The sequence below is a fragment of the Drosophila biarmipes genome, chromosome 2R, assembly GCF_025231255.1.
Source record: "Drosophila biarmipes strain raj3 chromosome 2R, RU_DBia_V1.1, whole genome shotgun sequence".
Taxonomy (NCBI): domain Eukaryota; kingdom Metazoa; phylum Arthropoda; class Insecta; order Diptera; family Drosophilidae; genus Drosophila; species Drosophila biarmipes.
The window spans coordinates 11948588-11973781 of record NC_066615.1 but is presented as its reverse complement, the minus strand read 5'-3'; the positions used below and the strand labels follow the sequence as shown (position 1 = coordinate 11973781).

The 25194-nt window shown below is 47.1% G+C and overlaps 7 protein-coding genes across 63 annotated transcripts in view; 2 read left to right on the top strand and 5 right to left on the bottom strand.

Annotated features, from left to right (window-relative positions):
- The window catches only part of LOC108029940 (titin), a 45148-nt gene extending 44995 nt beyond the window's left edge, over positions 1-153 (bottom strand). For all 50 annotated transcript variants that reach the window (XM_050887318.1, XM_050887271.1, XM_050887280.1 and 47 more), the window contains exon 1: positions 47-153. The gene's annotated coding sequence lies outside the window, so the exon portion shown is untranslated. The remainder of the gene's footprint in view (positions 1-46) is intronic.
- Positions 154-354: 201 nt separating this feature from the next.
- On the bottom strand, positions 355-2201 carry LOC108029943 (palmitoyltransferase ZDHHC3). The gene is made up of 4 exons (XM_017102445.3): positions 1770-2201; positions 1115-1336; positions 842-1054; positions 355-760 (listed from the first exon to the last, which is right to left on the bottom strand). Exons 1-4 carry the CDS (start codon positions 2055-2057, stop codon positions 602-604), a joined length of 882 nt encoding a protein of 293 aa, XP_016957934.1. The 5' UTR covers positions 2058-2201; the 3' UTR covers positions 355-601.
- A 75-nt stretch (positions 2202-2276) lies between these two features.
- LOC108029944 (peroxisomal membrane protein 11B) lies at positions 2277-3288 on the bottom strand. The gene is made up of 2 exons (XM_017102446.3): positions 3003-3288; positions 2277-2949 (listed from the first exon to the last, which is right to left on the bottom strand). The coding sequence occupies exons 1-2, from the start codon at positions 3178-3180 to the stop codon at positions 2396-2398; spliced, it is 732 nt and encodes a 243-aa protein (XP_016957935.1). The 5' UTR covers positions 3181-3288; the 3' UTR covers positions 2277-2395.
- A 299-nt stretch (positions 3289-3587) lies between these two features.
- On the top strand, positions 3588-10484 carry LOC108030154 (transmembrane protein 208). Of its 4 annotated transcripts, none has more exons than XM_050887326.1 (5): positions 3588-3621; positions 9446-9496; positions 9562-9717; positions 9776-9912; positions 9970-10484. In XM_050887326.1, exons 2-5 carry the CDS (start codon positions 9491-9493, stop codon positions 10193-10195), a joined length of 525 nt encoding a protein of 174 aa, XP_050743283.1. In that variant the 5' UTR covers positions 3588-3621; positions 9446-9490; the 3' UTR covers positions 10196-10484. The 4 variants fall into 4 exon arrangements, with proteins under 4 accessions (XP_050743283.1, XP_050743282.1, XP_050743281.1 ...); XM_050887325.1 differs by lacking the exon at positions 3588-3621 and adding an exon at positions 3645-3663 and having other exon boundaries at positions 9349-9496; XM_050887324.1 differs by lacking the exon at positions 3588-3621 and adding an exon at positions 3698-3716 and having other exon boundaries at positions 9349-9496.
- An 83-nt stretch (positions 10485-10567) lies between these two features.
- LOC108030153 (ATP-citrate synthase) lies at positions 10568-18096 on the bottom strand. Of its 5 annotated transcripts, none has more exons than XM_017102879.3 (9): positions 17990-18096; positions 16721-16886; positions 14842-15027; positions 14054-14780; positions 13670-13993; positions 12946-13144; positions 11649-12882; positions 11238-11578; positions 10568-11164 (listed from the first exon to the last, which is right to left on the bottom strand). In XM_017102879.3, the coding sequence occupies exons 2-9, from the start codon at positions 16877-16879 to the stop codon at positions 10996-10998; spliced, it is 3339 nt and encodes a 1112-aa protein (XP_016958368.1). In that variant the 5' UTR covers positions 16880-16886; positions 17990-18096; the 3' UTR covers positions 10568-10995. The 5 variants fall into 5 exon arrangements, with proteins under 5 accessions (XP_016958368.1, XP_016958367.1, XP_016958369.1 ...); XM_017102878.3 differs by lacking the exon at positions 17990-18096 and adding an exon at positions 16971-17190; XM_017102880.3 differs by lacking the exon at positions 17990-18096 and adding an exon at positions 16971-17190 and having other exon boundaries at positions 12946-13096.
- A 318-nt stretch (positions 18097-18414) lies between these two features.
- LOC108030196 (transmembrane protein 131 homolog) lies at positions 18415-23586 on the top strand. Its single transcript, XM_017102952.3, has 3 exons — positions 18415-19174; positions 19228-22945; positions 23009-23586. Exons 1-3 carry the CDS (start codon positions 18608-18610, stop codon positions 23422-23424), a joined length of 4701 nt encoding a protein of 1566 aa, XP_016958441.1. The 5' UTR covers positions 18415-18607; the 3' UTR covers positions 23425-23586.
- Positions 23571-24344, bottom strand: LOC108030197 (ubiquitin-fold modifier-conjugating enzyme 1). Its single transcript, XM_017102953.3, has 3 exons — positions 24134-24344; positions 23771-24070; positions 23571-23713 (listed from the first exon to the last, which is right to left on the bottom strand). Exons 1-3 carry the CDS (start codon positions 24254-24256, stop codon positions 23642-23644), a joined length of 495 nt encoding a protein of 164 aa, XP_016958442.1. The 5' UTR covers positions 24257-24344; the 3' UTR covers positions 23571-23641.
- Between the last annotated feature and the right edge of the window lie 850 nt (positions 24345-25194).

The window sequence follows — 25194 nt, the reverse complement described above, 5'->3', positions numbered from 1 at the left end:
TTGAAATCCACCAGACACTGGCACACACACTCACACTCGCACTCACGTTTGGGAACACAGAGATGTTCTATCTTTCTATATATAAACAATATGTACAACACAGCATCGGCGTTCGAATGGCGCACACCACGTCCAGCAGACACCTCCTGGATCTCCGATCGTTTTTCTCAGACTGAACCGAGCTGCGCTGAGCAGACAGATCACCAGCAGCAGCAGCAGCAGCCGTGTCCATGTCGGATAATTTTGGCTGCCCGAGAAGCAGAGAGCTCTCCTCGAAATAATCAGAGATGCCGCGCATGACTTCTGTTACGGGGACTGCTCTCACCCATCTCACCTAATGGCAAAAACAAGGCATTTAGTAGGGCTCTCAGGTAAGTACACATCTCCACCTGGCCAAGGCAATGAACGTTTAATCAATCCCCTTGCTTAGGCCTAAACACACACATACGATTTATAGTAAATATAGTTGACAATTGATCGAAAAATAGCAGTTGCAAGATACAACATTGCACTCAGCGGCGCAACAAGTGGCGACGACTTGTTGCCTTGTACGTTAGTTGGTTAGTTAGTATTGTTCGATTAAGCTAATCCGTGTTCTCCCTCAGACCGAGTAGAAGTGAGAGTTGAACCTTGTGCGGCACGAGGGTTCCGTGAACGGAGAGAACCAGGCCAGCGAGAAGCGTCCGAACACCGACTGGATGCTCTTGAGGCGCGACTTCTTGGCCCAGCGGGCCTCCTCCTTCTTCAACTGCTCGATGCCCTGTTGTCAGTGGAAGAGAGTGAGAGAAATGGGAGAACTTTAGCCGGATAATCCCGTGCCGAGAGTCAGCCAAGCACCCACCGTCTGATCGTTTAGGATGGCCGTCAGCTGAGTGGCCAACATGATGATGGTGAATATGCCGAACATAAGGCCCTCGAAGGTGAGAAAGAGCAGCAGGAAAATAGTGGCCGGCGGAGAGTACGGCGAGCAGGTGCGCCAGTCGTTTTTCACGCACTCCGCGAACTGGGTGAGTACAAGGAAGAGCGTGTGCACGGAGATCGAAGCTATGTAGAACTGCGGATGGGAAGCGAAAGAAATTAAGTGGGGGAGGGCGAAAACGAGCGTTGCACTTACGGTGAAGAGCACAAAGTACTTCTGGTTGTTCTCGCCCACGCAATTATTGACCCACGGACAGTGGTGGTCCATCTTGCGGATGCAACGCTGGCAAACGGAGCAGTGATGGGCCCGCTCCGGTTTGATGCTGCAGCACTTGGGACACTTGTAGAACATCTGGCCCTCGCGGTAGCCCATCTGCTCGATCATCTCCTTGGTGGCGTTTCCGCGGGGTACAGCGCCCTGAAAAGAAATTAAATCAAGATTAAATGTATTTCGTCTTTAATCACTTTGAGCCAGACCGTAAGCTCATAGATACAGGATCGAGTGTCGGATAAAACCAAAGGGAACTGGCACTCTACTATATTAAAAATATTACACTTAAGAACTTTATGTCTGAACTACATTTGTAGAATTAAACATTTTTAAACATTATATTTGAATTGAATTTAGTTGTTAAGCCAAGATAGCCTTATAAATAGGTACGCACCTAGATTTAGGGAAGACTAAGCCGAAAGCTGAAAGCCCTAATTTTATTTACCTCATTAGGCTACTCTTTGTTTTGCAGAATCATCTATATTTTCCGATAATCATGCCCATCAGGTACTTGTGCCACCCACATAGATAAGGGAAGTGGAGTACGAACCCCACAATGACATGGCCATAACCCACTCACCGGATCCGAGAGCATTGTGCGTATGTGCGAGGCGAAGGCGAGGAAGGCGAGTGCCTGGAACACGATCATGTTGACGGTGCTGAAGACCGTGTAGTTGCTGGGCAGGAGGATGAGCCGCATGACCACGAACTCGGCGAACAGGATGAGCAGCCAGGTCATGACCACGCAGACAATGCCGCAGATGTCCTTGACGCACCAGGCCTTGTTGCCGCAGCAGCGGTTGTGCTGGTCGACGCCGCCGAATCCTCCGCCGCCGCCGGGCGAGAGAGCTGAGTAGGAGTAGTTCATGGTGTCCGGATCGGCCCCACGCACAGGTGACGCATCGGCCTCGTCAATTCCCTGATAACGCCACCGGACTGCGGACCATTGGCCAAAATGCGTCTGATAAAGGGGCAAACACGGAACAGAAAACCCAAACGTACCAATCTGCCATTCACGGCGGGGGCGGTGTCGTCAGCTGTTTGCCATTCGCCACGGGCGGTTACACGGGCCGGATAAGCGAGGTGGTTTCGTAAAATCGTTCGTTTATCTTTTAACTTAATCCGAGCACAAATACAAATACAACAATTAAAATAGATACAAAGAATTATGGGGGGCCTAATCTACAAGGTTTCCATTATCAGGTATTATGCAGGCGTTAGCTTGGCCTTGGGCTCCAGCAGGGCCCAGAGTCCGGCCAGCGATGATATCGCCCCCAGGAGTCCAATCGTCCGGGGCGTGAGACTCGTGTATCCCAAAGCGGTCAGCGGGATGAAGAAGTCGCACACATTCTTCACCGTGTCCACCACAATGTCCTTGTGTCCCTGCACGAGCACATAGGACTGCAGGGCCAGGCGCTTGAAGTCCTCTGGCGAGTTGATGCTCGTGGGGAGGCGGCAGCGCGAGATTCCGCCCTTGCAGCCGGATTTGTGCAGGTCCAGAACCCTCAGAATCTCGTAGAAATCGCGGCACAGGTTCATGATGATCGAGAAGAGCCAGTACTTGTTGGCGATGTTGGACCAGCGCTTGGCGTTCACCGCAGTCAATCCCGTCCTGGCCAGCCAAAGGAAGTGGTCGGCGAAAAGGAACAGCGACTGGGACAGCTTGCTCAGGGTGAGCGTCACCCGGATGGTGAGGTCCGGATGATGGAGTGTCTTCAGGGTGCCGTAGAACACATCCACGCACTTGCCGAAGCGGAGCACTGCAATCAGGAGGGATTAGATGATCCATCGGTCGTGGTCGAGGGATACCTACACTTCCGGAAGGTGCTGAGGATGTATTCGATCGTCTTGAAGTTGTCCACCAGCGCTGGGCTGGAGTTGGCGGACTCCAGCGAATCCCACATGGCTCGCGACGCATACTGGACGAGCCGGGCGATCTTGTCCCGACCGCCAGCCTGGTTGTTCAGCTGCACCAGTCGATCCATATTCATGTTGTGACCGCACACGGCTAGTTGTGCAGCGAATTTAAATTTTAGATAGATCCAAAATCCAAAGGTCGAATGTTTGGTCGAAGGGGGTAATCTGCTGTTCCTGCGTTTCGCAGTGAATGGCTAGGCTTTCGATTTGAAAAAGGCGCGAGGCATGGGCGTATGTGAAACTAATAATGGGGTTAACTTGTAATTAGTTCAGTTTTTTTTATACTTTTATATATACTATAGTTGGTTTTTAAATTAGGATAGTCTTAAGTTAATCGTAACCTAAAAAAAATGTTGTAAATATATTTATTTAAAAGCTTTAAGATACCCCCTTATCTATGCCTCTGATAACAAAAACAGAAAATCATATTTTTCAACACTGCTCTCCCATCACACACAGTGTTGAAAAACACTCGCATTGTTGTAAATTCGTCTTCGCCACGTAAAAAGTGGTCCATTCGCGTGCTGACTGTTGCATGCAACGGAGGTGTTTGAGCAGTGTGTGATACCGATTTTTACTTATTCTGTTTTTTTCAAAACAAAAATATAACGTAATATATACGTTTAATACCTTTTATAAATATTTGTCTGTTGTTATTGGTTAAATAAACAATCAATTACGGGTAAAGTTACTCCAAGAAAAATGGCCTCCTCCGAGGCCAAGGGTAAAAACCCTTATTCGGAGCTGAGCAACGTTAAAAGGCCGAAATTATCGCCCTTAAATAAAAAGAAAAAACCTACGGATAACAATTTAGTAGAATCGGAAACCGAAGAAGTTGAGATGAAAGAAGTCATTGACCCTGTAAGTCATCCGAGTCCAACCAGCCAAGTAAGTGGTAAAGCTATAACGGATCCTGCTAGCAAAGAAGAGAAGAGAGAAAGTGGAAATTTGGAAAACAACGGATACTCGTACAGCAGCGCTCACAAGGGACCCTTTGTGGTCTACATAGACAAAATTGGTGAAACCAATGGCGAAAACCGACCTAGAAGAGTTCCTATAAATCCTCTTGAACTAAATGCTGTCCTGCTAAAATTAAATATTAAAGATATAATTTCAGTAAATAAGATTGGTTATGGGCGCTGCAAGGCTGAGTGCAAGTCAGCAACGGCAGCTAATAGCATCCTGTCCTCAAATCTTAAAAGTAATGGTTACGAACCTAAAATTCTTAAGCATTTCATTTTTAAAATGGGTATTATTTTTAATATTCCGACAAAATTTTCCGACTCTGAACTTAAGGAGTACATTTCTTCTCCAGTACCTATTCAAGAAATAATTCGTGTGAAGACTAAGGACCGAGACAATAAAGATATTTTTATTAACACTCCTAGGGTTAAGATTCTTTTTAAAGGTACTCAAATTCCCAACGAGATTGTCTTCCTGTACACCAAAATTAATGTTAGTCCATATGTTCCTTTTAGTCAATGTTTTCGTTGTTTTAGATTTAATCACTTTGCTCAGCATTGTAAACAAACTGAACAAAAATGCAGTAAATGTTCTATTTCGCATTCAAGAGAACAACAATGTAATCAACTCGTTTGTGCCAACTGCAAACAAAATCACCCAGCCACCTCTCTTGAGTGCCCTGCTCGTAAGAGAGCGTACGCTATCCAGAAATGTATGACTATTGAGAATTTATCACGAAATGAAACGAAGATTAGGTACCCCTCTCTCTTCCAAATTTTAGATGAAGTCGACACCAACGACTTAACCCACTTCCCCCAGCCAACATGGCAAAGAAAATCTGCCAATCCAGTGTTACAAAATAATACCAAAATAGCTACCCAACAAATATTTGCACAAAACCCTTTTAATAAGGTTGTTAAGAACTCTCTTAACAAGAAAAACGAAGATAAAAATTCACGCGACACTATGATCAGCTGGAAAGCTGCTCTTCATGAACATGAGTACACTCCAAACGAAAAGTTTTCTCTCATTCATTCTAATCCACCTAGTTCCTCACCCTCTAGTCAACCTTTTTTAGACAATCCAGCTCTTGAAGCTGCGGAGAATAGCTTAAATCAATTAGCTTCTGAAATATCCTCATTTCTAGTCAACGAAACAACCAATTTAGTACCTGAATCAAGAAACTTTTTAGAGAATTTAAGAAACAGAATAGCACTTACAAACTCAAAAATTGATTTGTTCAAAATTAATCAACTTGTTTAATTTTGAATAATAACTTTTTTATTTATTTATTTATCTATTTACTTATTTTTTCTGATTTTTTTTTTTTTGTTTTTTTTTTTTTCTTTTTTCTGTTAAATTAATTGTTTTTTATTTATTCGTTTTTCTTTTCTCTTTCATTTGTCTATCTGTTTTCATTTGAAAATAAAACATAAAGTTATATTATTTAAATGACAATAAAAATCCTACAGTATAATATTCAGAGCTTAACTGCTAATAATAACAAACAATTACTAGAATTATTCTTAGTAAACAACAACATAGACATAGCAATTTTATCAGAGATATGGGTTTCCAATAATTCCATGTGTAGCTTGGCAAATTATAATTTTGTATGTAAGCCGCGTAACGATGGTTATGGAGGCGTTGGAATTTACTTAAAAAAACACATACGCTTTAAACAAATCAACTGTGATATTAGCTTAGAAGTCATTGGTATCCGTACAATTAACCTAAGAAATAATATTAATATTTTCAGTGTCTATGCTGCTCCCAGCACAGACATTAATTCTTTTCAACAAGGTTGCGATGATCTATTTACTATTGCTGCTCAATCGAGTGGTCTAACTGTCATAGGTGGTGACTTCAATGCCAAATCCAGCATTTGGGGTAATAATACTCAAGATGTCAGAGGCGGTATTTTAGAAAATTCCCTCTTACACTCCGGTTTCTTTTGCCTTAACAACGGCTCTCCAACTTACTCCCATAACCCATCCTATAGTTCAACACTCGATCTCACTTTCATTAATAGTAGCAATCTTTGTTCTAACTGGTCCTCAATAAATTCTAAAATATCAAATAGCAATCATTTCCCAATCTTAATTGAAATAGACCAAATTTCTGCTTCGACTAATATTATTAAATTTAACCATAATAAAATAATCAAAGACTTTTCCAAAATTCAAATTACAACGTTAGATAGCATTTCCAACTTATCCCAAACAATACACTGTAATAATTCAATTAAAATAAATACAAACAATAGATATGTTCCAAAAAAGTATTGGGACGAGGTATTTGAAAAATTGTTTAGATTAAGAAACGCGTGCAGACAAAAATATTTTAAATCCAAACTACAATCTGATGCTATTGCCTATATTAACAGTAATAAAAAACTTAACAACTATTATTATAAAATGAGAAAAGAAAACCTCAATAAGCTAGCAGAAGACATTTCTAACCCCTCTTCTCTGAAAGATATGTGGAACAAAATCAAAAATCTTAAACTTTTTAAACAAATTAAACCGTCAAACAGTGCAATATCTGACTCAGAACATAGAGATTTTCTCAATCAAATAGCCACAGCTCCCAACACTGCGATGTGTCCTGACGTATCTTTTTCTCCTGATCTGCTTTATAGATATACCAACTCTAATTTCTCAGCGCGTGAACTTCTTGACTTCCTTAACTCTCGTAACCCAGACTCGGCTAAGGGTCTTGACAACATTTCATACAGAATGCTTCTATCTCTACCCTTAAGTCAAATAGAAAAACTGGTATCCCTGCTAAACATTACTTTAGACAATGGGTTTATTCCAGATCAGTGGCGGAAAATAAGGGTTATACCTGTTCCCAAAAAAAATCTAGACTCTTCAATTATTACCAACAACAGACCTATCTGCCTTCTAAGTGTGACTTTTAAGTGCTTAGAAGGTTTGATTAAATTGCGGATGGAAGAGCACATTAATAAAAATAAAATTCTGCCACCAAGATCCTATGCGTTCAGAAAAAACCATTCTACTGCCCAATGCATCAACGATGTAATAAATAACATAGCCAACCTAAAAGCTCGTGGTTTCCACGTTACCGCAGCGGTTTTAGACTTAAGTAAAGCCTTTGATGCCGTCAATATCCCTATTCTGGGTAGCAAATTAGTTAGTTTGGGTTTCGACCACAATCATATTTATTTCATTATAAACTTCCTTAGTAAAAGAGTTCTCACTATGGGTACTGCAGAGATAACTGTAAACAAAGGAGTTAGTCAAGGTAGTTGTCTGAGTCCAATCCTCTTTAATTTATATACAGCTGAGCTTCACAGCTTAAGTAATGACCATGACAGTATTCTGTTCCAGTACGCTGACGACTTCTTTCTAGTCTGTTATGACAAAGTCTTTTCGATGGCTGAAGAGAAATTAGAACAAAAAGTAAATAGATTTATGGAACTGTGCAATATTAATAATCTTACTTTTAATCCAGACAAATCAGCCACCATTCATTTTAATCTAAGGAAAAAACCTTTAAGTATCTTGTGCAATAATATTATTTTAAAAAATGTAAATAGTATAAATTATCTAGGTAGAGTCATAAGTTCAAACAACTCGTCTGTTCAGCATGTAAATAAAACGATCTCTAAATCGAATCAAACGAATATGTTTATTCAAATGCTCAGTGGTTGCCGCTTCGGAGTACATCCAAGCAAGTCACTACTCTTTTATAAAGCATTTATTAGAACTAGATATGAATACGCCTGCTCCTCTTTTTCAAACATATCAAAATCAGTACAAAACAATATAAATAAGCATGCTAATTTCCACCTTAGAAAGGCCTTGGGACTTATTAAATCGACTCCAATTAATATTATTTATAATCTTGCAGCTGAACTTCCTCCAGCTTATAGGATTAAATTCGCTACAGCGAAGGAGTTGGCCAAAACGTTCGCTTATGGACTACCATCTGCGTCGCTTTTGTCAAACTCCTTTGTAGCCAAAAATACTAGTTACAGTAGAATTTATGCTGAATTTAAAAATATCCTGGATAGTATTGCTCCTATTTGTCCTTACTCTCTGTCCACACGCAAGATTTCAGTTGACACAAATTTCTTTAAAGGTACTTGTACGAATAAAAAAATGGCAAACGAGACTATAATTCTCTCTTTATTTAAAGAAAAAATAAGAGGTTTAACCTCAAAAAATATGGAAATCATCTTCACGGATGGTTCTGTGTCGGAAAATTTTACAGGCAGTGCCTTTGTTCACTTAAATTCCAATTCGATAAAAAGTTTCTACACCGACAAAAAACTATCGTCGCTGACTGCTGAACTCACAGCCCTAGAAAAAGCCATTGACTTCGGTATTTCAAAAAAGTTCTCCAAAATAGCAATTTTAACTGACAGTCTTGGTGCCATCCAGACAATAAAGAACACGAACTCCAAAAACTGCATCTCTCAATGCATTCTGAAAAAAGTCATAAACAACCCAACCCTGCTATCCATAGAATTTCACCACATTCCAAGCCATTCCAATATTTGGGAAAACGATCTCGCAGATACAGCGGCTAAAAATGCTAAAATTAACGGCTCTTTCGCACCCGTCAGATGGACCCTTAAGGACGCAATCAATCATATGTTCGCGCAAATAAAACAATACTGGGAGCGTGAATACAGTCTGTTCTCATTAGAGCGTAACAAGGGTTACTCTCTCCTCTCACCATATACCACTTCCAAGCCTTGGTTTAAAAACAAAGAACACCTATTCAACCGTATAGAAACGAAGACTCTAAACAGAATCTTAAGCGGACATGCTTTTGACAAATACACACTTTCCAAAATGAAAGTCTACGATAACGCCCTATGCGATTCGTGCAACGTTAATGAAGACATTTCGCATATTTTGTTAAATTGCTCAAAATATACACCAACAAGACAAAATTATCCAACACTACTTAAATATAACGATATCTATCGTTTACTTGGAAATGAACCAATTGAAAATTGGACATCGATTACCAGTTTCATTCGAGCTGCTAATATTAATATCTAATACAACACACTCCACACTGCTCATTTAACACACTATAACACCATCCACGCTTATACCAACTCACAAAATCTTAAAATTAAAATTTCTCACACACATTGATAACATTTTCATCGCTTATCGTTCATCGTCATCGCTCATCGTTCATTGTCATCATAACATCACCAGAAACTACTGCACGATATTTACATTTACATCCATTAAATTTTGTTTTTCTTGAAATTTAATTTCATACATTGGCAGTGGCGTTAACCCGTTCCAACGGGGCGGCCAAATAATTCTTCCCTCTTCACGGAAGGAAGTAACTTAATATTTAAAAAAAAAAAATAAAAAGTGGTCCGATTTTGGTTTTCGAAATACCTGACACACAACTCGCAATCCCACCATGGCTGTAAGTGCTACCAGCCCTAGGACAAAGCTCTCGAGGATTAACCAAAATCGTTTGTCTACTTGCAGCCGCAGCAGAAGGGCAAACAGGGCACGAAGGGCGCCAAGCAAATCGTCGAGGAGAACAAGACGACTCTGGCTTTCTACAGAAACATGGCTATTGGATGCGCTGCACCCGCCCTGCTCCTCAGCTTCCTCGTCTTCGAAGTCACCAAGACCTCGGTGGTAAGACGGCCTATGTGCATCCTGACATAGTTAATCATCATAATCAACTTCCCCTCAGTTCATGCACATCCTGGCATTGCTGATCCTCGCCAGCTCCTATCAGTTCATGGTCTTCATGTCGAAGGCAAAATACTCTGAGAGCGGGGCCCTTGTGGACTCGGGCAACGACTTGAACATGGAAGGCGGTGTGGCGGAGTAAGTGCACCCAAAGGGCTATCTATCCGCTTGACTTACACAAGACCTTCCCTGCAGAAACGTCAAGGACCTGATCATCCTCACCTCCGGCACACTGCTGCTGGCCCTCATCTCCAACTACTTCTGGCTGGTGCTCCTCCTGGCGCCCGTCCGTGCCGGCTGGATGCTCTGGGGCACCGTCATTCAGCCCTGGCTGTCGCAGCGAAACGCCCAGGACGATAATCCCGAGGTAGACGAGAAAAAGCAAAGGAAGATGGAGCGCAAGATGCGGCGCATGAGATAGGAGACACCTCCCTGCCGAGGTGCTTTAGTGGTTAAGGGGTTCCTGTTTTCCATGAGATTCTAAGCTTAGTTGTGTGTGCGTTTCCAAATTGTTAAATGGTCAGAAAATTAAACTGCTCGAGACAAAAGACAGTTCACAGTTTTTGTTAGTCAAAGCATTTGTGCGATTTAATTGCGGTGAGTTTTCCAAGACGACGACAGGCTCCGCGAGGGAAATTGCATTTCCTGTGCATTGTAAATATATATTCGTGTAATTGTTTATAAATAAATGTGCTTCAGTGCAGCAGGAACTAGTGCAGTGTCCGTTTCTCTTCGAGATGTTGGCAAAGGGAGCGTGGGACTCAAATCATAAGCAATAAAAGGGCGATAAAAATAAAATTAAGCTTTTGCAACAATTTATTCTCTTGTTGTCTAGACAATTGTGAGCATCCAAACTAAAGTATAAAAGTATCAAATAGTGTTATGCTGGGGTACTGTTTTGTAGTGCGGCGCGGAGCACTAAATTTTACTAGGTCTAGATTCCAAAACCCCTACGGGCTCCAAGGCTCGCACAGCTTACAAGAACAACGAGGGTAAGATGGTAACTTAAGAACTTTAAATGCAGGTTAAGTGAGAGGGGAGGGGAATTTGGGGAGAGGCACATGCGCGGATAGACCGAGGTGGATCCTTCCAGCCTGGGAAAGCGGGTTACCTCCCTGCCTAACATCATACATCTGTGCTTAACTACAACAACTTCCGAATAATATGTATATGTTTGTATATACGTAAATATATAACATCGATGCGGCCCCAGATGCCCGCTTAGTTGTACTGCTCGGGAATGACGTATGAGATGTCGTCCCACGGGTGGCGGTACAGGCCCTGTTTGAGACGCTTCTGATCCATGTAGTGGCCGATAAATCCTATGCTACGGCCCAGGACGAACAGCGAGTTGATTGCGCCCACATTGATGTACTCCTGTGCCTCCTCACTAAAAATTAAAAAAGAAAAGAAAGTTTGTTTAGTTTTTTTGAACCTTTTTTGAACCAGCTTAAACCGCTCACCTGGTAAATGAGCCGCTGTTGCGCAGCATGTCCACGAATGCGGTAGCTATCACGCCGTCCACATTGAGGATAAGATTCGGTTTCTTGTTGGTCGTGATCTTCTCCACCTCCAGGGCGTATTTAAGAAGAGGGCACGCAGGGAAGTTCTCCAGCACGAATTCCTTGATGATCTTTACGCGCACATCAGGGTTGTTGATAGACTTCACTCGGTGGCCAATGCCCAGGATAAGCTTGCCCTCCTTGCGCATCTTGTTCACGAACTCCATGGGATGCAGGTTGGTGTCGTACGCCTCTGAGAACTGACGGGCAGATCCATCCAGAGCACCACCGAAGCGATCACCCTGTAAGAGAAAACAAAAGATGCATTAGGATAAGATGAAAGGTTAAAATAATCCTTTTTTATGAACTTACAATGGTCAGCAGACCACTGACGACTGAGGAGACCAGATCCTTGCCAGCACGGGCGCACACAATGGTGTTGTGAGCTCCCGAAACGGCGGGTCCGTGATCCGCAGTGACCATCAGGCACATCTCAAAGAACTTGCATACGTAGGAAGGCAGGCAACGCTGGAACCACAGCAGAGAGATGACACCGCCGATGCCTACGTCTTTGCTGAGCACCTCGCTGATTGGCATTCCTGCGTAGATCAGCTCCTGCCCACGCTCGTCGCAGATGGACGTCATGAAGGAAGCGGGCTTGCGGATAAGACCCAGCTCACGAGCCCACGAGTAATCCATGGGGACTGTTGGTGGCGGCACCTCCTCCTTGGGCACCACGCGACCAGTCTTCACCAGTTCACCGTACACGTGGTGAATGAGCTCTCCCAGCGTGTCGAACGAATCTGGAACGTAGGCGCCAGCTTCCCGCAGGCTCTTGTTCTTAGCTGTGGCCGTCTCTCGATCGGAATTCGCGCAGGATCCGGCGTGGCCAAACTGGACTTCGGAAGTAAACATGCTGGCGCAAGTTCCAATGCACCAGGCCACCAGAGGCTTGGTAATGCGTCCGTCCTTCAGAGCGGCGCACACGTCGTACTCCTCGGTGCCACCAACTTCTCCCAGCAGGACGATCAGCTTGGTCTCTGGATCGGCTTGATAGCGCAGAATGTGGTCCATGAAGGTGGAGCCTGGGTAGCGATCACCTCCAATGGCAATGCCCTCGATCACGCCGTCGGTGGCCTTCGAGATGATGTTGTTCAGCTCGTTGGACATGCCTCCGGAGCGGGAGACATACGCCACACTGCCTGGACGGTAGAGTTTCGAGTGCAGGATGTTGTCCAGCATACCGCCGGTGTTGCCAATCTTGAAGCAACCGGGCTTAACACCGCCCACGGTGGCGGGTCCAATGATGGCGACTCCCTTCTTGTCCGCCTCAATGATCAGCTTGCGGGTCATGTTCTCCGGAATGCCCTCGGCGATAATGGCCACCGTCCGGATCTGGGGGAAGTCGAGCACTTCGAGCGTGGACTCGTAAGCACTGCGCATGGAAGCGAAGTTGACCATAACGTCGACATCCTTGTGCTTGTGGATGGCATCGGACATTTTCTTGTACACGGGAATGAGGATTTCCTTGTGACCCCAGTAGTACTTCTGCTTGTGGTCCCCGGTGAAGGGATACACCATTGCCACCACAGAAGGCTCATCGCGTCTGCAAGTAGATGAAAATGTAAGTGTTTCAGTTTGACATCAATAGCAACCGACCCGAACTTACCTGCAGATAAAGTCAAAGTCGAGCATCGACTGCACCGCCCGCTGCTGCATGCCCCACACAATCGCCTTGGTGGTGTTGGAGAAGAACTTTCGGTTCAGACTCGATCCGTTGCGCTGAGCACCGGCGACGCTAGTGCTGTCGCCCTCATCTGCTGAGATAGGTGGTAGTTTAATCGGTTTAGCTGCGGTCGGGCTCAGAGCTATCCCAAATGGAACGTGTCGAGAGACGAGAGTCGAGATCGATGTCAGGGATCGATTGGATGATGATGGAGGAGCAGAGAGCGAGATCAGGACGTGTAGAAGATTGACAAACCAATACGATACACAAACAAACACATTACACGAACACGGGGTTATGAGGGATCAGATTGGGTGGAATCGGATCAGACCAGGTGCAGATCGGTGGGCCAAACGAGCATTTCAAATCGGTTTTGTTAATAATTTGGTGTGATTATGTGGATAATTTTTTAGATTTTTTTTGTGAGTGTGGCGACAAGATTCGTTGTCGTTGTAGTCGAGGGCGAGCAATGCAAACATACAAAATACAGAGAGAGAAAAAGAGAGAGAGATCAGATAAGTGAGGACGATCGATGCGTTGCACTCTGTAGCGGGGATACAAACAGTTCATTGAATTACAGCTAAAATGGATTAGTGAGATCCCGAGTTAGCCGCACACAAAGTCTTAAAGCAACCAGCTACATCACAGTTCATGCATTTCTACTTACCGGAACCGGAGCCCAATGCCTCGGTAGCATCGCTGGCAGCCTTGAGCTCTGCTTGGGCTTGCTGTCCACCGGGCAGCAGGAAGTTGGCCGTGGAGAACTCAACGCTGGAGACCTGGGGAATGGGTCGCTTGCCCAGCGCCATTCCGCAAATGGCGGTCATGTGGGTCTCGGGTCCGAAGACGTGCAGTGGGATGCCCAAGGTGCTGCCAAAGTCCCGCATCTTCCGGAGACCCTCCTGGTAGTTGGGTCCGGCGCGTCGCACAAAGATCGAAACATTGTGTTCGGCCAGCTTGGGCTGGAACTCGCGCAGGGCGGTGATGATACCTGCACAGAGAATCGCATTTAGATTGATGGCTGATTAGATAGGCAATCTATATCTCTCACCTTGGAAGGTCGCCGCCACATTGGTAAAGTTGGCAATGCCACCTCCAGTAATCAGCACCTTGCCATCGGGATGCTTTGGCGAGGAGGTCATCAGGTTGAGTATCGTCTTGGCGTACTCGTAGGTCTGCTGCTCCGAAGGAGCTCCACTGTACTCTCCATAGTTGGCCAGCTCGGAGGCTCCACCCAGATCACAGATAGTGTCCGAGTAGATGACACTGGCGCCACCGCCGGCCACCATCGTCCAGATGCGACCGTTACGATTTAGTATCGTCAGCTTGAGCGAAGCACCGCTCTTGGCGTCCAGGTCGGCGATGTACGCCTCCTCGGGATAGGCGTCCCGGCCGAATGGAGGTGGGTAGTCGATCTCGCCCCACTTGGGACGGCAGATGAAGTCAGCAGTCGAGTCCAGCTTGGCCGCCAAATCCAGAATGTACAGATTATCGGCTGTCACCACGAGGGGGTTGATCTCCAGGTATGTGAAGTACAGGTCCACGTAGGTGGTGTACAAAGCGCTTATGAACTTGGCGATGCGCTCCTTGGTGCCAGCATCCTTAACCTCCTTCAAAAGCTTGCTCTTAACGTCGGCCAACGACAGAGTGGAGTTCACCGGGACATCCAACTTCACGGCCTTGGCATCTACATCGCCAATATCCACGCCACCCTGGTGGTAGAACAGGATGGTGTCGGCCGCGCGGTGCGAGTAGATGCACACGTACATCTCCTCGGCCTAGAAGAGATGTTGTAAACATAAATATACACTCCATGGATACAAAATATAGGTTACTCACATCCGTGTGCGGCACAAAAGGCTCGATAATGAAGTTGCGCAGCTTGCCGACAGCATTTCCGATCTTCTGGTCTTTGTTGAGGCGCTCACCAATCCACTGCTTCACCTGCTCGAAGGTCTTCTTGACGCCAATCAATCCCAGCTTTCCACGACGCTTGATCAGTTGATCGGGCTTGACCACCAGCGGCTGCAACAAAGGAAAGGACGGTGTTAATTAAAGTGTACTAAATATAAAGTGAAATAAGCGACAAATCGTTGAACTTGAGCCTCCTGAGCTCGGCGTCAGCAGAAAGCCGGTTCCAACGACCAGCATCTGTCGGCAAGATCAGCCGATAGCGCCAGGGGTCGTTCCCGCGTCATTGGCAATGACAATGCGAGTGCTCGTTCCCCTACCCAAGCTTGTACTTGTGCCCAGACAAAAACACATCTCATATGCTTATTAGAAGATCGTACGAGTGTAAATTGAGCAAACAGCTCGAGTACAAAAAGTCATCAGAGTCGTCAGGCGATCAACTTTATAGTGTAATTATAGCCCGAAGAACTCTAAAACTCGTTGGTTTCTTGGACCTTCTTTGCAAGAATTTAAAATTACGGACTTAAAGCTGCCACATTCTTTTTAAAAATCAGTTTTTGCTCTTTAACTATAAGCACCTAAAGGAAGGTGGGATAATAAAATCAAGTTCCGAGAAGAAATTTTAAAGTTTTTGTGTTTAACAGACCACTGTGCTTAGTTTGTTATTGTGCTAGTTGTATTGTGTGTTAGGATTTGAGGTTGTTGTTTACGCATCGCACTTGGAGGGGGTAAACATCTTTATCAATGGGGATTCTTCAGCAAATACAGTCACTAAGTTACTTCCCACGACGTGGTAACAATGTGATATGCCCCACCAGTTAATTCACAAAGATAAACTTTTAAATAGACTACTTTCTTCATTGATGAAGTGGAAACCCGCGGTTTAGGATAAGATTATTCTTTAAAAAAATACGCCCCTCTTCGAAAGGGATTTTCACGATTTACACCTTTTGGGTTACCACCTTGCAAATTCCCCTTTAAGATTAGACTAAGAACCGGGGCGCTCCCTCTAAAATCAACAAACAACTTAAAGATAAGATTAAAATTCAGAAAAAAACCATTCGCAACAGATACAAATCCAGCTTTTCTGAGTAACCCACTCAACTATTTCACAGTTTACCTCTTGAACTTAAGCCCATGATAGATAGGACCAACGAAACGCTCCCTGTAAAATCAATAAGTAACTTGAAGATAAGATGTTGACTACTTGGATTTCGGTGATAGAGGCTTTTCTGCAAAATCAACACACATTAGTTCCACCGAATCGCCCAGCCAATCTAAATAATAAAGCGACACCCTCAAGATAAGTACTGGGCTACAGCCAAATTTTCCACTATCGATCGGAAGGTCAATCAGAGATAGGTGCGTGATCGAGAATCCCCACCAGCAATCTCCTCCACGCACGCTTATCGTGTTCGCAAATGAGGTGAGCCTGATCCGCCGGCGGATAACCAATGGGGCCAAGACCACGCCATGCTACGCCAAGCCACGCGACCTCCGACTGGGAGCCCGGCGAGCCATCTGATAAAAACTGGAGTGCGCCATCGGGTGAGCCGTGCGCCCGTCCGTCTACCCCGCAGATTCCGGCAAACCTCTCACCCGACTGGCGCCCAATTCGCTCTTATCAGGAGCCGCGCGCTTAGTCATCCGTCCACGGCGTGGTAGAGCCACCACCACCACGAGGTCAAGTTCAATGACAATCCAACAATCCCGCCGAGCGTTTGTTGTCGCTGGCCCAATTGTTGTTCCTGCACATCGGCTGATTCGCAATCCGCGAGTTCCGCGGCTATTTTTAACTGGCACTCACCGTGGTCAGCAGCCAGGGCTGGTCTACGGCGAGCTTGGACCAATCTGTGCTGGAGTTCACTGTAGCGAAACGGCAGGTGGCCACGCCGGCGCCGTGGGCGTTGAGGTGGCGGTTCAGGATGTCCTTGCCGGTGGCCTCCGTGATTGCTTTCGCCGACATGATGAAGCTGTAATGGAACAAGATCGACGGTTTAGTTCATATTATAGCATTTTTCAAAGACGAATAGAGGAGGTCTCGTGTTCGCGCGTACCGTTTGACTTTGCCTGTACTTTCAAACTTTGATTTATTTACTTAGAATCGATTAGAGCGCGACTGTGTGCAGGTGCAATAGGTTTCGAGTTCTCTTCTAAGTGTGCGTGCTGGGCCTAGCTGGGTTTGGTTGGGGTTCGGATTTGAGTTTGAGTTTGGGAACCAGGCAATTAGTCAACCTGCACGTCGTCGCGTCTGGGAGTAAACTGAAATCGAATATGCGACAGCACCAGCCATGAAAATGAGCCAGCAACAGGCGTATTCTGATTTCGATTTCGTAGCGCCGCCTCGGCTCTGGCTTCGGCTTTGGGTCGGGTCTTCAGAATTTCGGGTGCTACACTCGCTCTCTCTCCGGGAGATTAGGGCTGCTCTACAACGGCATCTGGGCCCTGGACCATTGAGTGAGTGGGGGGACTTTTTCGGAACCGGTTGCCATCATATCATTGCAACGAAACGAGCCCAGCTAGTCAGCGGGTCACCTGTTCAGAGGGCTGAACTTTCTCCGAAATACCTCAGGAGCCGGAGGTCGGTGATATGACACTGCTCGCAAATCGATTCCCCCTTTGCCTGGAATCTAATTCAGAAAGAGAGCTCTTTCCAAAGGGGGCTGATGACTTTGCAAGTACACCCGATCTAATTTACATCTGGAAACGAAGTTCACGCCTCGCCGATGCGTATGGAAATGTCGAGCGCCTGGTGAAACTACAAGTCGGAAACTAAAAGCGAATGTTGTAAGCGGTGAAAGTGGGCAAAATCAATAAGGCAGTTGCATCACCAAGCAGCGGGTCGAGCTGGCCGTAGTCGTGGCCACTATTTGTTGCCGAATATTTTGCACATTTTCGCATTAATATTTCTGCAAGATTGTGCGAATCGCGTGCGTGTGTATGTGTGTTTTCGAGTAGCAGGCGCAGCGATCTGTGCGAAAACTCTTCTGGCCATGTTTTCCCGCCCTCCGATCGTTTTCGATCAGTTCGGTGGGTGGCAGGCGGCGGCAAGGCCGTTGACATCCTGGACACTCACTTTAATTATCTCAGCGTCACGACCTGCGATTATTATTAACACGTAAACTAAACTGCAACTTTCTTTTGGTTGTCGTTTCTTTTAAACCTAGCGATGGCAAAGCCGCGACGGGCGGGAATCGATAACTCTTTCACCGTTTTCTCTGGGATACAAGTCGATACATTTGGGTAAAGCAAGATTTCGGAGCATACTGTTCGGCGCGACTGAAAAAATACCTTATGACATGCAATTACTTTAAATGAAATCGAATTATAACTATAATACTTTCATAATAGTAAATTAAATTTAATCAAACTGTAACGCTTATATAAACAACGGTATTTGAGGTTTGAGATTAACCTTATACCAAAAATAAGAATATTATGGTATATTTTTTTATGGTATTTTTACCATCGTCTCCTCCTGATATCGAAGAAGAAGAGTCTCCGATAGGTTGGATAAATAACACCTGAAATCGAATACTTCTGGCCAGCGATATTGGATAATATAAATAAAACGCAGCGCCAAGGAAACCCCGATCGAGATTAACAGCTGGACAGGAAGTCGGCCAACCGGAGCAGCGCAACCGCCGCCCAAAACACACACACACACACAGAGGGACACGGGAGGACAGACGCCATGCCCACACAAATTCCGCTGAGGCCGATCCCACGGCTATTCTTACTCATCCTTATCTTCCTGCTCACACTGGGCGCCAGCGGCGAGAAGGTGCTGCAGGAGAACTTCCTGGGGCTCCAGGAGCCGCCGGTCCAGGACCTGGGCGAACTGCTGCGCGACCTTCGGCTCGTGCCGTCCCGCCTAGACTTTGGAACGTGGTCCGTCGGCCAGGCGCGCTCTCAGACGGTGACGCTATTCAACCAGCACTCCAATAGAACGCTCCAGCTGAACGCGGTGGCCGGCCCAAGTCCGGCCTTCTACAGCAGCTTCCTGGGCTCGAGGGAGGTGCCGCCCCAGGGCAATACCTCTTTCAACGTGGTATTCCTGCCGCGGCAACTGGGCGCCATTGCCGCCGATCTGCTGATCCACACCTCCTTCGGCCAGGCCGAGCTGGCGGTGCGGGGCGAGGGCAGCGAGTGCCCGTATCGCCTGAAGCCGCTGGTGGGAATCAAAGCGCCCATGAATGCGACGCTCACGCCAGAGATCCACATGTACAATCCGCACGAGCGGCCGCTGCAAATACTCGAGGTAGGTCATTTTAAAACCGTGTAGATCCAGGAATCAGTACAAGTTCTCCTCAGATATACAGCAGCGGCGGAGAATTCCAGTTGGAGCTGCCCAGTGGCGGATCGGAGGGTCCACAGAATCTGTGGGAGATACCGCCGCACACTTTAAAGCCGGTCATTAGGATCTCTTTCCATGGCCGCACTGCTGGTAACCACAGCGCCTACATACGCATCAAGATTGCAGAGCCAGAGCTCGATATTGGCCAGGAGAACGTCCTGGTTATTCCCGTCGAGTTCGAGATCCTGCCTAAGCATTCTCCGTACGCCCGCAATCCGCTGGCGGACTTCGGCCGCGTGGCCACCTTAAATGCTCCGGAGCCCCTGCAGCTCAAGCTGGATGTTCGGAATGACGATAGCAGCCTGCTCGTCGGCAGCTATCTGCGCAAGATTCCGGGTCTCTCGTTCGACGCCAACAGCACGAGCATCGTGTTGGATGCCAGGCTGTTCGAGGGCAGCGAGACCATTAACGATCTGCTGGTGATCAAAAGTAACCAATCCAGTTCCATTCCCGAGACGGATCAGGCGTTCACAGTGGTGGTCCGCGCAGAGATCTTCCATGGAGGTCTCTCCTTCGACGGAAATGTCACAAAGTTTGTGACCACTTCGTCGGAAGGCGGAGAGAGTGCACCGCTGGAGAGGAAGCGATCGCTGGTGGTGCGGAACAACTTCGCCATGCCCCTTATTCTATTCAACGTGAGTCTCACCGACCCCGTCGACGAATCCATTTTGGAAGTAACCCCAGTGGGCGAACCCAGGATAGTTCTTCAGCCAGGGGAGTCCGTGGAGCTCCTGCGCCTAAACCTGCTGAATGAGCAGGTGGCGTTTAAGTCCTTCCTGAGGATCGAGACGAACGTCACGGTCTTTAATATTCCTTTGGTCTCATGCAGTGGACGCCTACGTGTGTCCACGCAGCCATTTGTGCTTAAACTTTTCCAAAACGCGCTGGAAGAGGAGCCACACAGCCTGGAGCTAGATCTGGGCACTGTGCCATTCGCTGAGATGTCACGCGACGGATTCGTGATTCTCCGCAACGAAAATCCGGTGCCGGTGAAAATCACCAACTGGTTCTTCAAACACCCAAAAACCGTCTACTCGCAGTGCACCTTCCTGGGCTGCCGTTCCACGAAAGACCAAGATCTAGTGAGTGCCGAAAACGAGACAAAGGGCTGGCATTTGTGCACAGAACTTCGCGCCGGCGAAATTGCCGTATTCAAGGTGGCCATCCAGACGTACGAAGCGGATGCCACGTTTGGAACCCTTAAGGTGTGGACGCCATACGAGCTGATTCGCGTTCGCGTGAAGTTCGAGGCCTCCGTAGGCCACTTGGAGATTGAGCAGGAGCAGCTCAACTTCAAGAACTGCTTTCCCGGCAAAATGTGCACCGCCGTGCTGAGCATCCGCTCCAGCTTCACGCACCCGGTGCACGTAAAAGGCGTATCCTTTGCCCTTCCGGCGGGCCTGCGTTTTAAGGACTTCAACGCCAAGGGCACTACGATTGCACCGCAAACGCTGACCAAAGTTGGGCGCATCTACTTCGAGCCGGCGGCCCTGTGCCGGAATCAGTGCTACATTAGGGAGTCCACAAATGATCTAGCCATCTTCCCCAGCGTTCCAGGAGGAGGCGATAAACACAGTGGCGCTATCAACAATAATCTCCTCTATGACGGAGTGGAGTTGCGGCAGCGCACGGAACTCTTCAGGCAGTTGAGACGCCAGCTATCATCCATGTCCCTGACGTTACATAGCGAGGAGCTGCCACCCTTGGAGCTGGACTTTTCCATACCCATTGAGTGGCCAAAGCTGGTGCAGTTTCAACCAATCCCCCCTACGCCAGCTATAGAGGTTGGCCAGGTGCAGCGCCAGTGGATCACACTGACAAACCCCTCGCAGAACCCGCTCCTGCTCGATTACTTCCTTTCGGATCCGGCTTTTGCACGCCGTACCCAGCTATCCCTACCGCACGAGGTGATCGACGTGAGCTCAACCAGTTGCTATCTGACAGATAAGGAGGTTTTTGCCTTGCCCGACGCCGGAGATCCCATCCTGCTACCAGGAGGTGCCAGTCTGAACATCCCCATCACCTTCAGCGCCCAGCAGCCGGAGAAGTACTGCACCCTGCTCCATGTAAGAAGCAATCTGACACTGTATGAGGCCGTTTGGCTGCAGGCCCGTGCCGTGCAGTCGCAGTTCCGTTTCGGGAACCGTCGGCCGGGATCCTCATCACCGTTGCTCTTCGAGATGGCCATTGACCAATTTCAGGGCTGTCAATCCGGTAACGGAGCTGTGGTAGCCACCCGTAGCTTCACTGCCCGCAACTCGGGCGTAATTCCCATGAGGATCGAAGGCTTTCTCATTGGCTCTCTGCCGTGTGAGGATTACGGCTTCAAGGTGATGGACTGCGAGGGATTTGATCTCGGCGAGAACGAGACCAGGAAGGTGGAAATTGCGTTCAGCGCGGACTTTACTTCCTCGAGGGTCAAACGCTCCCTTACGCTGCTAACGAACCTCACCTACGACATTAGCTATCATCTCCTGGCCCAAATGCCTGCGGAAAGCGTGGAGCTGTGCGCCTCCCTTTTGGTGAGACCCGGATGGGAGACCTCCCTGAAGAATGCCGCACTTGTGGTGCTCCTGGCTAGCTTTGGACTGGTTCTGGTGGCGGCTGTTTTTGACGCGAAAGCCATAATGGTCCAGCAAAGTGCCTACGACGCGGCCAGGAACAAAGGACCCTTGCAGCCAACTTTTAATCTAAGAAATATAGTAAAGCTGCAGGCGGAGGAGGCAGCAGCTAAAGCGGAGGCTGTGCAACAGCAGAAGGCCAGAAATGGCCAAGTTAAAGAACTACGCAAGCGAAGTGTAGTGAACGCGACATCTAAGTCAAAGTCCAAGTCGTCCTCCTGGTCACCATGGAGCATGGACATGAATGCTCTGAGTAAGCATCTGCAAAAAGCTAAACCAAAGACGGTGGTGAGCACCCCAGTTACTCCTCCTACTGCTGCTGTGGTTGCTTCTGCTGCTACTGCACCCCCACCGGAAATAAAGCCGGTTAAAAAGTCATCGACGCCGTCGCCCCAGGCTGTTCCCCTCTTAAATCAAGTTCGGCCCCAAAAGAAGGTAAAACCGACTTCAGTTGTGGCCCCTGTGGCACCCAAACCCAAGCCGGAACCTTTAACACCGGTCGTCGATCAACAAGAGAAGCCGTTGGCCAAACCAAGTCCCCCGCAACAGGAAAACATATCGCCAAAGCCCAACAAGGCACCAGAGCCGCGAGTGCTTAAGGAACAGAACGGATCGGCAAAGAAAATGGGTAAGACACCGGGAAGAGAACGGGAAAGGGAGCGCCGCAAGGAGCAAAAGCTGACGAATGGCTCAGGAAGTGCTGGAGTGGGATTCAGAAAGCCGGAGCGGAAGCAGCGCCACAAGCTGAACTTTGGGCAGACCACGAACAGCGCGACGCCGCCATCCTCGCCGGATGCTCTCAAGTGCATCAGCAATCCTTGGGAGATGAACAGTCACGCCTCCTTCCGGGATGTGGTGAGGTCGCCGCACATCGCGCCCACTGACAACGGTTTGGGTTGGAGTCACGGGGCGTCTTCAAGTGGTCTAGGACCGATCGGGGACAGCCGCAAGAACTTCACGCCACCGACGGTGACATCGCAGTGGGAACCTCTTTCAGCTACGGCCAGCAATTCGCTGTTTGCCAACACAGAGGTGGATTACCCAACTCCAGATGGTAAGTAGCTCAGGGACTACCAGTTTATAAGTTGCTAATGTATACCACGTACTTATCGAACAGTTACCTACGAGCAACGGGAGCGGGAGGAGCGCAGCGACTTGGTCATACGGCACCAGCTTGTCCTATCGCAGGCCCCGGAACTGGAGTTTCAGCAGAGGCAGCAGGAGAACCCTTCGTTGCTAGCGAATTTGGAGCCGAGCAACTGGGCCACCAACTGGTCGCCGCTGGTGTACACACCCTGGCCCGTTGCCACGCCCAGCATGGGTGTTATTCGTCCTCCGCCAGGTCTGGAGCAGAACGCACCCCAGACGCACAACCTAGCACAAGCCATGGGCCTGGTGGGAGCGGCAACTGGAACTGCAGTGCCCGGCGAGAGCCTTCCCACGCAGTACGATCCTTTCACCTCGCCCAGCTCAATCTGGTCCGACACATGGCGCCAGTCCTCGCAGCGCAACAACCATAATCACATGAACTAAGGGAATGACGAGGAGCAAGCTCACTGATCAAACCGAATCAACCAAATGAAATTCTTACCACATAGGATACCTAGGATACGCGACGATGGAGGAACGCAGAATGATCTTTTCCAATTTGACTTTTGACTAATAAACGCAAAGATAAATGACTTTCATATCAAACTTTGTTCATTGTTTTGTTGCCAGTTTCCAGTTATTTCATCTATGCTTTAGTCAACTACTTTTCCTTGTACGTGATGATGCCCTTCTCGATGAGGTCCGGAATCTCCACGGCCAGCCAGGGAGCAAGCTGTGAAAGAGGAATAATTACCGAACTATAAATAGCAAGTGGATATGGGACACTTACACCCAGTGCCATGGCATGGGCGATGCCGAACTTGGGCACGTTGCGGGCCCACAGGGGCTTGAAGTGATCCGTCAGGCAGATCTTGCCGCCGCGGTACATCTTCGCCGTCTTGCCATCGAGCTCCGGAAGGGCGATCTCCGGCGCGGTGGTTGGGTACGTCACTGGAATGTCGAACTCCACGTCGAACTCGTACTTCAAGAGGTTGTGCATGTACCAGCACTTTCCGAACCACTTGGTGCCCTCCTTGTTGGACTCCAGCCGGAACCAGTCGCTCCCAGACTGTTTGTTGTTCTCCACGTACTGTGAGAGGGAAAAGTTAACTGGGCACTCCAGTTGAACCTACTTTATCAGGATCTGGAATACCTTGATCAGCGCCTGGTACTCCTCCTTCAGTCGCTGCACCCACACGTCCTTCTCGCGGGGCCCGGCGCGGATCTGCAGCAGGGGAATGTTGCTCAGCGTTTTCCGGGTACTGTCATCCACCATCTCGTCCGGATTATGGCCAAAATTAAGGAAAACTCGAGGGAAAACAAAAGCGTTGAGTTGACACGTTCACGTTTGGGCGAGCGAAAGAGATAGCTGCAACAGCTGGGCAAGGTGGATGCAGGCACGGGCGTAGCCAAAAGTGCTTAAAAGGGGGTTGGATAGCGGTTAAAATTCCGTTTCAGGGGAAACTAAAGCATTTGCAGGGTAGGAAATCATGCGAATTAAAAAAAATAGTTTCTAGCAACCTTTAAACCCATTCTACTATCTGGAGGGTATTTTTTTATTAAATCTTTTTTTCTTTCCAAGTATAGGAAAGTCACACATTAACTTATATATATACAGCTAAAAATTAGGGGCCTTAAATTAAAATTTATACATATTTTTAAATACAAAAATAAGTTACATTGGAAGCCCATTTCTTAGCAATCGATAGTCATCGATTTCTTGGCGGCAAAAAGAGTGTCGTTTTGAATTCCTCAGTATGAACATTAATAGACTCGTTAAGTATTGTTTTAAATAAGGTTTTATTGATTAATGACAGCGTAAAGCATTAAAATCCAGATTGACAGTATAATTTTAAAATAAATCCATACAAATTTTAATATGTTGGCACCAGTGAGCGTTTTACATGGAATAATTTCCGATTTGTATCTTTATACCCTTGCAGAGGGTATAATAATTTCAGTCAGAAATTTGCAACGCAGTGAAGGAGAGTTTCCGACCCCATACTTTATATATATTCTTGATCAGCATCACTAGACGAATCGATCTAGTCATCACCGTCTGGTCGTCTGCCCGTCCGATTTTAAAAATTTGAAAAAAAAATAATATCTTCGCTGTTTTTTAACATATAACCTCCTACGCTTTGAAATAACATTTTGTAATTGGTTTTGAATTTCGAATTACCTTTTATCAAAATCGGACGACTATATCATATA

Bases quoted from the DNA above. Each gene is read 5' to 3' on its own strand.
- LOC108029943 (XM_017102445.3), bottom strand. From the start codon at position 2,057: ATGAACTACTCCTACTCAGCTCTCTCGCCCGGCGGCGGCGGAGGATTC. The intron at 1,055-1,114 runs GTAAGTGCAACG...TCCCATCCGCAG, and splicing joins AGTACTTTGTGCTCTTCACC to TTCTACATAGCTTCGATCTC. The intron at 761-841 runs GTGGGTGCTTGG...CACTGACAACAG, and splicing joins CCATCCTAAACGATCAGACG to GGCATCGAGCAGTTGAAGAA.
- LOC108029944 (XM_017102446.3), bottom strand. From the start codon at position 3,180: ATGAATATGGATCGACTGGTGCAGCTGAACAACCAGGCTGGCGGTCGG. The intron at 2,950-3,002 runs GTAGGTATCCCT...TCCTGATTGCAG, and splicing joins CCTCAGCACCTTCCGGAAGT to TGCTCCGCTTCGGCAAGTGC.
- LOC108030154 (XM_050887326.1), top strand. The intron at 9,718-9,775 runs GTAAGACGGCCT...ACTTCCCCTCAG, and splicing joins AAGTCACCAAGACCTCGGTG to TTCATGCACATCCTGGCATT. The intron at 9,913-9,969 runs GTAAGTGCACCC...CCTTCCCTGCAG, and splicing joins ATGGAAGGCGGTGTGGCGGA to AAACGTCAAGGACCTGATCA.
- LOC108030153 (XM_017102879.3), bottom strand. From the start codon at position 16,879: ATGTCGGCGAAAGCAATCACGGAGGCCACCGGCAAGGACATCCTGAAC. The intron at 14,781-14,841 runs GTGAGTAACCTA...CATCTCTTCTAG, and splicing joins CTTTTGTGCCGCACACGGAT to GCCGAGGAGATGTACGTGTG. The intron at 11,165-11,237 runs GTGAGCGGTTTA...TTTAATTTTTAG, and splicing joins AACAGCGGCTCATTTACCAG to TGAGGAGGCACAGGAGTACA.
- LOC108030196 (XM_017102952.3), top strand. From the start codon at position 18,608: ATGCCCACACAAATTCCGCTGAGGCCGATCCCACGGCTATTCTTACTC. The intron at 19,175-19,227 runs GTAGGTCATTTT...AGTTCTCCTCAG, and splicing joins GGCCGCTGCAAATACTCGAG to ATATACAGCAGCGGCGGAGA. The intron at 22,946-23,008 runs GTAAGTAGCTCA...CTTATCGAACAG, and splicing joins GGATTACCCAACTCCAGATG to TTACCTACGAGCAACGGGAG.
- LOC108030197 (XM_017102953.3), bottom strand. From the start codon at position 24,256: ATGGTGGATGACAGTACCCGGAAAACGCTGAGCAACATTCCCCTGCTG. The intron at 24,071-24,133 runs GTATTCCAGATC...TCCCTCTCACAG, and splicing joins AGTACCAGGCGCTGATCAAG to TACGTGGAGAACAACAAACA. The intron at 23,714-23,770 runs GTAAGTGTCCCA...CCTCTTTCACAG, and splicing joins CCCATGCCATGGCACTGGGT to CTTGCTCCCTGGCTGGCCGT.